Here is a 12548-nt window from a genome sequence, read left to right as displayed (position 1 = left end):
ACTCCGAGACCAAGTGGTAGGAGGCACAGACTTCTATATAATACACGTGTATTATATAGAAGTCTGTGGTAGGAGGTCTTTCCCTTACATCATTTTTTCCCCTAGCGGAAGCCGAGTTTGCTCGTGAGGGTACATATAAAACTTGAAGGACCTACCGGACTGTACCGGACCTACCGGAACTACTGTCAGTAGTTCTTCATCTTACCACCAGAGGGCCAAAATCTAAGTCACGCCTCCACAAACTTTGCCATCGTAATTTGTAAATAATATCCAATAATATCCTTTGTTATGCATTTCCACGCGAAAGTACCGTTTGAGAATAATGAAAATGTCTCTTTGACCCACTTTGACCCTAAAAACATTTGTCGTCCTACGTTTGGACACAATAAGTGTGATATTGATTCTATCGCAACGGTCGTAATTACATATTCAGTTACAGTCGTATTCATTTTCAAAATATGGCAACTGGAATTATCATTATGCGACATATTCTCGCGTCTGTATAGGAGAATCGTAATATTGTTACTAAATTTGTTAACTGAATTTTATTTGAAATGTGCAATTGTAATAAACAGCATACAATTAAATGGGCATTTTTTGTATAAAAATTAGTAAGAAATATGTACATATACCTAATTGTGTTAAACACATTGCATGTAGAGTATTGATGTTATTTCAAACACTAAGTTATAGATTCAGAATCATATTTAAGAATTACTCAATGCTGTGATATTTAATCTAATAGTCGCGTGTTGTTTAATTCTCAGTCTTGTTACTTGACATTAAAGACAACGCTGCAGTTTTCAGTGCGTATGCTTGTAGTTCAAGAATGTCTTTCTCCAATCTAAAAACATAGTAATGTATAATTGAAAGTACTGTAATCTGATTATTAAGAGCTTCCACATCAAATTTCGTACCTTTTGTGAAGATCTTTAATATGTTCATAAGTGTTTAAAAATTCTTTAATACCATTATTAACACCTAGGTATGATTCATTCTCTGAACCAATTAAATCCATAATAGATTTTAAAGTATCACGGCTGGATTTTAGTACTTTCAGTGTCTCTTCCCACTCTTTGGGTGTCTCAGGAAGAATTACATTATCACAACGTAGTACATCATGATCTCGTAAAAGGGTATATAACTGGGACAAGATACCTTTCAGCTTACTAATACTCTCAAATTCTTCAATTAAAGTAAAAATTAATATGGTTTTTAAAGCAATGACTACTGAAATTATTTCAATGATACAAATATTACTTACTAGTACAATTTTTTACTTCTGCAATTTGTGAGTCTATTTCATTCTGTAACTTAGTTAAATGTATTATATCTCTCTCTCTAGTTTTCAATTCAAATAACTTTTCCTTATTGTGATCAATTTCTTTAGCCATTGTTGCCAATTGTGATACAATTAATTTCTCCATCTTCTGCTTTTTTTTCTTTAAAATAATTTCTGTCATCAAGTTTTGTAAATATTCGTTGTATAGAAGATTCAGATCTACATCCTCATTATCAGCACTTTCCTCTATGAATTGCTGTGGGAGCATCGACAATCGATCAGTTGCATGATTTCTTAGATGATCTGTATTAATGAAGTAATAAATATTTTGTATATTCTGAAAGTTCATTTTATTAAGAAATTCAAGCAAAATTCCTTACTGTGTGGTAAGACAAAATCAGATGAATTCATTGTTAACCTGTGTCGAACGGTGGTTTGACGAATGGCATCTGATGCGTTTTGCCTCTCTGGTTCCATTACAGAAGCATTAAGTAATCTAGAAGTATCCAACAAATGTTAAATAATAACTGATAAGAAAATATAAAATGTTTTATGTTTACCTTCTAATTCGATTCTTTTTTGGTGGTTCCATATTATCTATTTACGTCTCTTACTATATAGATATTATTTTTCCTACTTCGCTACAAAATCGTGCGTTAGATATCTTGATACTATTAATGGTTATTTACATACAATCACTATAAAGAATGTTCAAATCAGATTGAAACTTAATGTAAGACACCACACAACAATATCACGAAATTGGCAGTTAAAATCGTTTTGAATAATTTCCTGTGATCAGTGTCGCCTTCTGAGGGTATTTATTATAGGTATTTGTAATTTCTGAATAGACCATAGACTTCTATATATGTGACGCAGTCTAGTGTATTATATAGAAGTCTGTGGAATAGACTGATAATTGCTGATAACAGTTATACTAATTGTGAGCAATGTTGAGTCTATTTACAGAATTGTTGAGATTTCGATAATATGAACAATTACATAGTTGATACTGAATTGCATTTTTATCGTATTAACGATTAATATAGATAAAGTATATTTTTGTTATCCATATGATTTTAGGTGAATGGAAGTTAGCATAAATATTCGTAGTTTAATCGTAACACATATGTGCAGAGTAGAATGGCATTACACGTATGCATACATATATACATATATACATTCTACTTTGTATTGTGCGATTGATGACGCATATTGATAAGAACGCCGTTGCATCGAGAAACGCATCAAACCTGTAATGTATTGTGTTCGTATGAATATCTTTGATATTTTATTTATTGTCAACTGATTTGTGACAGTGTAAATTTCATAATACAATATGTTTGGAAAGAAAGAGAAACCGAAACGTCAGACACGACCTGCTGGCAGTCTTGCACAGGTATCATTTCACCGTATTTATAACCTTACTTTTTAATCAATTGAATTTTTACGAATTATGCTGTTTTGTCCAAAAGTATGGGATCTTTGAAGTACCAGAAAGTTTGGAAGACTTAAGCAATAATTTCATGGGAGATGATGATAATGATGATGATTTAGAAGCTGAGTTAGCTGCATTGACAGCTAGCGATGACATTAGTCAAAAATCTAGACGTAAAGGTAAACCAATTGTTTCAGTATTTGTTCAGTTACGATATATATTTGTTACATGGTTTTTTCAACATTCTTTTAGCACCACGGAAACCAATTTCGAATGCAAATTTGGATGTAATGGTAGCAGAAAGTATGAAGGATATAGATCTTGATGAACTGTCTGATGGAGATGACGATCCAGAATTATTGGTATAAATTGTATTATATATTCTTCATTTTTGTAAGTTAAGTAGTTATATTTAAATTAATGGGAGAAATTTCATATTGTATTAGAGTGAACTTAAGATGATCACAGCCGATGAATCTCCTGGAAAAGGTTCACCAAAAGAGGACAATAGTCCGGTAACAGAAAATATAAATGAACCTGCATTAATGGTAGATGATATGTCTATGATGAATACAATAAGACTGTTACAAGAAAGGTTAAGGCTTTATGAAATGGCTGAGAGGAAAGCAAAACAGGAAAATGAACCAGGTCGAGCAAGAAGATTTAATAGAGGCATCAAAACACTTAAAGAACTACTGACTGATGCTCAGTCAGGAAAACCTATTAATGAAGCTGACATTCCACCTGAATTATCGGCATCTGCTGTTGCTGAATCCACAGAAACAGTACCAGAAAGACCTAAGGAAGAATCAACAGGTATTGTTTGAAAGATAGCTACAACATTCTTTTTAGTTTGTGTAAGTGTTGTGCACTATATGTACGTTTTTCAGAGCACACTACTGCTCCAGCTGAAATGGATATGACAGCATCTCTGGACATTAATAGTGTACCAGAATATGTTCCAACAAAGTCGATAGATGAAGAAGCATTAACGTTATTGAGAAGCAGGCAGCAAGAATATAAGGTAGCAGCAGTATCATGGAAAAGGGCTGGCAATATGAAAGAGGCGCTTCAGTGTGTGAATGTAGCAAAACAGTTTGATATAGTTATAGCAGCAGTAAATGCAGGAGATACAGTTGATTTATCAGATATGCCACCATCTCCAAGTATTCCTGAATCAAACACTGCTGTTGTTATACCAGAACCTCAGAAAATTGAAAATGAAACACAAGGACAAGCAGCCCCAGATGCGCAACCTGAAGGTATTACATCTCTTACTTTCCATATATGTACATGCGTAAATTAATTAAAAATAATTGTAATATTTTCATGTTTCATTAAACAGCAGAAGCAAAACCGGCTGGTTTGGAAAATTTAGAACTTGCTTTAAAAGAACGCCTTGAAGTGTACAGAAGATCAAAGACAGTTGCAGAAACAGAAGGAAATTCTTCTAAAGTACGAAGATATGGTCGTATTTGTAAACAGTTCGAAGAAGCTCTTAAGTTCTATGCTCGTGGGAAACCTATACCCCTTGATGAACTGCCCACTCCGCCTGGTTTTTCACCGCTTTCCGTACCTCCGCAACCTGCTGCACCTGCACCAGAAGCGGAAAGAACTGAAACACAACCGGAACCGACATCGCGAACTGTTCTACCTTCTGAACCACCTGAAAATACATCAAGTCCAAAGAGTTCTATATCTCCTGCAAAAACACAAATAGGTATGTAATAAAATTTTCAAATTATTATTTAACATAATTTACTTGTCAATGATATAAGAATATAAGTTATCGTCGAAAGGTTTCAGTGATAATATAGTTTCTCTTCTTATTGATAGGAAGAAAACAAAATCAGAAAATGACACGGGCAGAAAAACAGATGGCGGTGTTACAACAGCGTCAGTATGAGTTAAAACAAGCTGCTCTTAATGCAAAGAAGGATGGAGACTTAGAATTGGCACGAAATTATTTAAGACAAGCGAAAGGGATAGATCCACTGGTTGAAGCAAGTAAAGCTGGATTACCAGTTGATATGAATACCATACCTGTATCTCCCTCCGCAAAGCTTGAACTCAGTGCAGATAGTACATCTGGCCAAGTTGATGATAATTTTACACTAATAACCAGAGAAGAATGTTTAGAAGAAGCTACAGGAACGGACGAAGAGATTTATGAAAATCTGGAGTCTCAGTTAATGAAACAAATGAAGGTAGGATAAAAGTATAATATGTGTGTATTTTAAACTGAAATTGTAACAAATATTTCTGCAATTTTTTGTAGTGGTGCTTATGCACAAGAGATCATTCAAAAGCATTAGGGGATGTACCTGGATATAATAAATGGGAACGACTGGCATTAGGTTATAAACGAGATTTGGATATGCTGAGAGTTCGAAAACGTGATGCATTGCCACCGCCGCAACATCATTATGAAACAAAAACTTACGCTATAGTTCAGTCAGTATTATTTTATTTTGTGGCAAAAACAAATTAATATAACCTTATATATGTATAACCATTATGGTATTTACGTTTTAGGAGTTGTACAGATATAAGTGATAATGATGTAGAAATTTCTATAATAAGAGGAGTGAATTTTTCAAAAGAGGATACGTACGTCATATTCGAATTTCCCTATCCATCAGATAGTCCACCGACAGACAGAACGACTACCGTTAGAGGAGCTTGTAATCCAGAATATCAAGCAGTGTTTCCATTAATTGGAATAATAGATCGAGGATCAAGGCAGTGTCAACGGGCTTTCAAAAGACATGCACTGAAATGCCAAGTTTGGGCAAAAGGGTAATTAAAAACAATGATATAACTGGGTATTTTTACAACCTTATTAATAACTTAACACTTTCGAAATGATACAACAGTATCGTTTCGTTACAGATTGTTGTGTATAGTTTTTTAATATTTATTTATAACTTTATTTCAATGGTTGATTTTGTATGAAATTCGTAACTTTTAAAACATTACTAAAAAGCAGTCCAATTTTAAAGTGTGATAGTAATATTATCTACAGTTTATAAATACTTTAATGTGCATTGTCGACACTAAATAGATACGATTGATAGTGTAGTATGAAAAATAGTAAATAGATTAGTACGTTGCTTGCAGATGCTCGATGAATCCTCTCCTGTGTTGCACTCATCCAAGGTAGGAAACTCGTACTTCTAGAAAGCACTCAGCTTTTAAATTATGTGCTAGAAAAACATACTATTATCTTTTCTCCTGTTGGTAAACAGATTAATTGTGGAATGAGAGAAATTGTGAGAAAGCACTCAGCTTTTAAATTATGTGCTAGAAAAACATACTATTATCTTTTCTCCTGTTGGTAAACAGATTAATTGTGAGTCGTTAATTGTTGGGTTTTATGTTTTTGTTTACTTTTTTTTACTTAGCTAATGTATTCTACAAATTGTGTTTACATTCTGACCGATTTATGATACAAAGAGAAAGTTGTGTCAAACTTATTGTGAATCTTTATATCGATTGTGGTTAGATTGGTAGATACTTGAATATATCAAGTATTTGTATTGCACGAGCAAGCTGTGACAATGTATACTTTATTCTGTCCTATTTCGGCTTTTATATCATAACATATGTGTACGTATTCATTGTTGTACATAATTGTATATTTTTTTTTACAGTGGGTTCTTTAGAAGTGATAGCCTCTTAGGTACAGTATCACTTAAGTTACAGCCCCTGGAAACTCAGTGTGTACTTCATGATTCATTTCCTGTAAGTATTGTACTTGTTTATTAAAAGATGTGCTTCAAAGTAATAGTTATATGTTTAAAGAAGTCTTACACGGTTGTAGTTAATGGATGGAAGAAAACAAACAGGTGGAAAGTTAGAACTTAAAATACGATTGAGAAATCCAGTCCTTACTAAGCAGATAGAACAAATTACGGACAAGTGGTTAATTATTGATCATTGATGTGGCATTATGGAATGACCATAATTTTATTTTGCCAATGATTGCTTTATTGGGGCCTTACTAAATATAAGTTGCTCATTATAAAGCAACAAGAAAGATGATTTATTCCATTAATAGTTATGCAAGTTAATGTGAATATGTATATCTGTGAAATAATTTATATATTTTACTACAAATGTTAAAACATAATACGTTCCCATAATACGTGTACATATGCATAAATTTAAAATGTAAATAACATATTGCGTAAAGAATTTGTTACATAAATGTGACATAGCATGATATATCATAATATTCTGCCTTATAAGAAAAGTGCTTTGTGTTAAGCTTTAGTACACATAAAAATGTCAGATTGCGTGTTGTGTTTTATATTAGAACCGTGATTTATGTGTACATACAGACTGTAACAATAAACGAGATTGGTTTTTGATTTTAAGATTATTCTTTTAATTATTCAATAGTTCAGTAAAAAAGTTTGAAATTCAGGTGTAACATGTACTATACGTAATTTTGATTCAAATTTATCGTCCTTTTTTAAATTATTAAAAATATTTTTAATAAAGAGAATATCTAAAAAATATTTTGTTGAGTTTACATGAAATCTCAAATATAATTAGAACTAAATTGGTATGCGCGTAAGAGACTATCAGTTGTATGTATCGACACGATTTTAAACGCAGATGGGGAACGATTGCGGAGTAAAGCTGAATCCACATTTCTAGAGAACAATACGGCAGGTGAACCCCACTAACAAACTATTGTCCGATAATCGTTCAACTCGGTCTCCTTCCAGTTTGCCACCCCCCTGTTTCATCCCCACCCATGCGTGCCTCACTGTCTAGTCCTTAACAGTTCTGCAATACGTACTTTAGAATGCAGTAGTAGGATGTATTAGTATGCAGAAGAGAACATTTACTGCAATAAACATAATTAGTTCAACAATTTGTACTTTTCAAACTGAGAATAATATCATTTAATTCAAAATATTTCAGTACATGGATATATTCTTAATTCGAATAAAGAAACAAAGTGACTTGAACATTCTTATTAATGACTTCATTTATAACTTTAGGCTACTTACATATAATCATTAAAGAAAACAATAAGCAATTCAATGGACTTAATGAAAAGATTAAAAATGACAAAAATATATGAATTCGTTAAAAATTATAAACGTTTTATAACATTAATTTGAAATGCACGTAACATACGAATGGGTACTATAAACTTTAATTCCTGACATGTTAATCTGGTTGTCTATATTCAGGGACCCTGAGAGCCATTTTTGAAACCGTCAAGTCGCCTATCAGTTACTGCCACCTCGCGGTGACTGTAGTGAAAACTAAAATATGAAAGTACATATGTACATATATATGTATATACATCACTGATAAATGCATTCGCAAAAAACGCAATGAAATAAAAACTCTACGGAAAATTAATGGCGTTTTTGTTTCATTTTCTTTATTTTATATTTTGTGAAATAATTTGTAACAATTTAAAATGCGCGTGATCTAATGATCATGCAGTTACGATAAAATGTAGATACATAGATATATATATATATATACATATTTTGCAAATGATCATATAATATTCCCCTTCATTTTCCCCGCCTTATAACTCAAATAGGATTACATAATATATTAAACCTTGTAAGTATCTACGGTACTGTTCGGACCAGTTTGATTAGGAATTCATATGTTTGTTATTTGTTTGTTATAGGAATTTCAAAATAATCTAGTATTTAGAGGTTTCTATACAGTACAATCTAGATTTGAATATATACCATCCGATTATTCGACGTCGAAAGTCAGAACGGTAATTCAATTCACGAATTATTAATGTAACATTTGCTGTAAAAGTATAGAAGAGTCTTATTATAAGATTGCTAAAATTCGTGTACAAATTTATATAATAATAGTGACGTCACTAAAGGGGTGCAGAGGTGCGGCCCGCATCGGGTGACACCATCGTGGGGCTGACACACATGTTTTCAAATGTATATTAAAAAATGACATTTTTCCCAATTGTACAACTGTAAGACCTTTTCTACAATAAATGACCCAGATAACACATGACGCCTTGAAGACGCCCATTTTACGGCTATATTAGGTCTAAGGCGCCTTGTCTTCAAGGCGTCATGTGCTATTTGGTGATATCCTCTATAAACTCTTAAATCCATGCTTTCTAACGATTAAACATTTTATATAATATTCAGGGAGAATTAATATAGAATACTAATATTAGAAACGCCACTGACAATAGTAATCTTTGTCATTAGGATCGTTAGAATTTGTCGATCCTTTGTGGTCGCGTATACGCAAGGGGTGACGCCGAGGCAGGAAGGGGCACTGGAAGAAGATTGGTACACAAAGCAGTTGACACCCATCGTGTCAAACGGTGGCGTCCACTGGTCCTCGAGAAACGCTCGACCATACCGCGCTCGACTTTCACAGGTCGTTGCAACAAAAGCCCTCCCCTGTGGTGTACATATCGATCGCGCCATTCGAAAACAATGGGATTTATTTGCCAATTAGACAATTAGGTCGGCTGAAAGGGCGTAGGGAGCGCGCGAGCAACCGAAACTTCGGCGTAGTAAGTACCGGGCGGTGGTTCTGGATTATACGGTCCAGTGCAGAGTATTTGACGAGCATATCTATATATCTATATATGTATATCTATATATATACCATGGTTAATGTTGACCTTTTGGCCTCAGCCAGCGGGATTCTGCGTGCAAATTAACGATGTTTGTTCTCAACCCTTTGGGCTGCCTTGATTCATCAATCCCGCCGTTCTCTTCCATCCCTCCGCGCGGATGGGGGCGCAAACGGTTCTCTTGCGGACGATCCATTTTTCCGAAGGCAATCCTTCGAAGTTTTGTAAAATACTGGAGGATCCAGGCCAGAATTAAGATTTTTTATGACCCATGGCTATCAGATTTGGTTGAAAAGAGGAGGTGGAGGGGGGTACTTTTTGTAATATAGCACAACAAAATACATAAATCTTAGAAAGTTGAAATTAATTTTAAATAAATTTAAATAACATTTAATCATAACGAAATGGAAGTTTTAGGACGGAGTCCCCCTGGAACGTGGGGACCGGGACTACAGCCCCCCACCCCCCTAAAACCCTTAGGATCCGGTGGTTGCGTTGTGTTCGATAGGTTCAGAAACTTTAGATAGGATAGAGTACTGGAAATTTTAAACGAAGCGACAGAGTATGAGGATACGTAAGTATCCGAATGATTAATATGAAAATATCGTGTCCAGTAGGAAAGTCTAGAATTTCGTAGAATCGAGAAATAAAGATGTGGATGTCTTGTACTACTGCCAACTTTGCATGTTCAACTAGATACGGTTTCGTAAAACAATAAAAAATTATAATTATGCAAAAAGTAATAGGACGAATTTCAAACAAAAAATCAGAAAGGGAGCAGAAGACCTTTGATTCAAATAATTTAATATTTAAAGTCAACAAAACCAATTAGAGAGTATTTTACAATGAAAAAGTTTCTGTAGTTTTTAAAGAGGAATGAAAGTAATGGTTTAAAACGTTAATTTTTGTTCTTTTTTAACAATTTCGCAAAGCGATCATATACATAGTTATCTCAATTCAGTTGGTGGGTGTCAAAGATGCAATGTGGCAATTGGTAATGACAGTGCGTTTGCGTACTTACACGATAACCTTTGACGCATTGAATAGTTTATCGCTGCATGTGCATTACAATATATGTAACATTACTGTTTTTTATGACTTGAAGTCTACTACATAGAAATCACATAGTAGCAGAGACGAGTGCGATAAATTATAAAGTGTGGCTCAATCAGCTCAATAGAATAATTAATTACGGTACATATTTATACACACAACTTGGGATATCTAAATTTTCAAATAGGTCAAATATATTTAACATAGTCCTCACGTCATCATTGTATCACTCTAATAACATAATTGAAATATTCGAATTTCTATCTATTCCCAAAAGTTAGCGAATCCCAGATTCCACAGTAGATCCTTCAAGTATGAAACTAGAAGGAAAAACAGACAGAGCATACTTTACTAGATTGTTAAGATATACAAAATTCTTTGTATTTCAATAGATATATTCATAATAATATATTGAAATTTTTATTCTATTATTTACATTTTTCGTTTATTATATCGTTTATTTTCGTGTTTAACCACAATAACAAGAGATTTTACACTTATTTTATGTACATATTCTGATGTTAGAATGATTTAAATTTTATTTATTAAACAAATTTTATTACTTCTTCAGTCCATCGACCGCGGAACAGTAGGATGGTAATTATCCAGGGGATGTCTTATTTTCATTTACTATTTACTGTGATATAGTTTAATGATAGGAAGAAACTTCGTCACGAAATTCGTGTCTGCACAAACATTCATCGTCTACGTTATCATACTGCAAATTCGCATTTTCTATAAATACACAAGAATCGCAGTCTCATGGTACTACATTAGAGACCAGATTGTTATTTCCATAACATGGAATAATAATTGGGCCAAGTTATGCAGAAACATACCAACCCTCAAAATAACGAAATATTACTTAGACACAGATCCCGTAATTTTATGATCTTTGTTTAGCAAACATTACCATCCAACTTGTATGATCTACAATTATTAAAACTACCAAGCCATAGTTCCATTTTAGACTTATAATAATACAAATATATTCCAATTACATTAATTATACTATTCGTTATTAAATAATCCATTCAAAAACACTGTAAAACAACAAGAAATAAAATATACCCAATAGAAATAAATGAATGTTCTTTTTTTTAAATTAAAAACTTTAAACTAAATTTACTTCGTTTCCGATCATTGAGGGGTTGGTAGCTTCTGCATAATTTCGCTCAATTATTCACAAAGGGAGAACACCGTGATTCCAGGGAATCACAGAATCTTACCACATTGTTCGTATCCCTTTTCGCGGGACACGTGCTTCGCCTCGGCAGCTCTTCTTCTTTTTTCGAAATCGTTTCCCGTAGATAGAGTCCGGTTACCACGGGGTTTCTGCTTATTCGGCAGATGACCGGACGTGACGTCACTGGAATCATGGCGAGGTGTTGATTGCAGATGCCAGATGCGATCCGACACCGAAGTTTCTTCTGCCTTCTTCCCTTCGCCTCGCGAATCCACCTCGCGGATCACGCCGCGGGTTCGCGTTACCGGTCACGGCTTCGGTTTGGCCCGTCTTTTGTGGCAAAATCTACGAAGCATAATTTGATGTGACCAGTACTTCCGACACCCTCTTCCAGGTCTCAATTTCCGTCTGACTTGTACGTTCGATTGTAAAATATAGTAAAATGTTATTAAATGGTTGTTATTAATATAGGGTATTAAGCCATTTCGTAAAAGTTCGTAAATATTGTTATTATAAGGTATTAGGCCATCCCGTAAAGGTTCGTTCTTTAATTTTCGGTTTATACGTTATGGGTTGATCAAAAGGACCGTAGCGGTTTTAAGGTTAGGGTTGAGGACCATGGGAATAATTAGAAAAGTTAGTGAATTCCAGATTCGACGGTAGATTCTTCAAGTATAAAAGTAGAACGAAAAGGTAGACAAAGTATAATACTATATTAACAAATTTCTTTCCTTCTATTTGCGGTACTAGATGGACTTGAAAGATTTTCACACATCTAGACGTTTCTTTCTCGAATATTTCTCCAATAGTTTCTCGGCAAATATCTACCTTTTTATGTATATCGTAAGTAGGGGTAACTTCGACTCACAAGGAGAGTCCTTTAGGTGTAACGCTGACTTTTGAATGAGATTTAGCACAATAATGTTTGTTTCAGCCGCATACGGCTATTAGTTTATGAGATATTTAATGTTAAAGTTGTAGCTAT

At 33.8% G+C, this 12548-nt stretch overlaps 2 protein-coding genes across 2 annotated transcripts; one reads left to right on the top strand and one right to left on the bottom strand.

The window, feature by feature from the left end:
- Positions 1 to 659: 659 nt before the first annotated feature.
- On the bottom strand, positions 660 to 2077 carry LOC107193790. The gene is made up of 5 exons (XM_015583298.1): positions 1843 to 2077; positions 1663 to 1778; positions 1265 to 1585; positions 918 to 1185; positions 660 to 844 (listed from the first exon to the last, which is right to left on the bottom strand). Exons 1-5 carry the CDS (start codon positions 1872 to 1874, stop codon positions 757 to 759), a joined length of 825 nt encoding a protein of 274 aa, XP_015438784.1. The 5' UTR covers positions 1875 to 2077; the 3' UTR covers positions 660 to 756.
- Positions 2078 to 2595: 518 nt separating this feature from the next.
- On the top strand, positions 2596 to 6712 carry LOC107193560 (coiled-coil and C2 domain-containing protein 1-like). Its single transcript, XM_015583034.1, has 11 exons — positions 2596 to 2681; positions 2758 to 2899; positions 2973 to 3082; positions 3167 to 3536; positions 3611 to 3982; positions 4066 to 4440; positions 4557 to 4927; positions 4999 to 5174; positions 5256 to 5519; positions 6374 to 6464; positions 6544 to 6712. The coding sequence occupies exons 1-11, from the start codon at positions 2622 to 2624 to the stop codon at positions 6661 to 6663; spliced, it is 2451 nt and encodes an 816-aa protein (XP_015438520.1). The 5' UTR covers positions 2596 to 2621; the 3' UTR covers positions 6664 to 6712.
- Positions 6713 to 12548: the final 5836 nt, after the last annotated feature.

Source organism: Dufourea novaeangliae, unplaced genomic scaffold (genome assembly GCF_001272555.1).
Source record: "Dufourea novaeangliae isolate 0120121106 unplaced genomic scaffold, ASM127255v1 scaffold1, whole genome shotgun sequence".
NCBI lineage: Eukaryota > Metazoa > Arthropoda > Insecta > Hymenoptera > Halictidae > Dufourea > Dufourea novaeangliae.
This window is presented reverse-complemented; position numbering and strand designations above follow the sequence as displayed.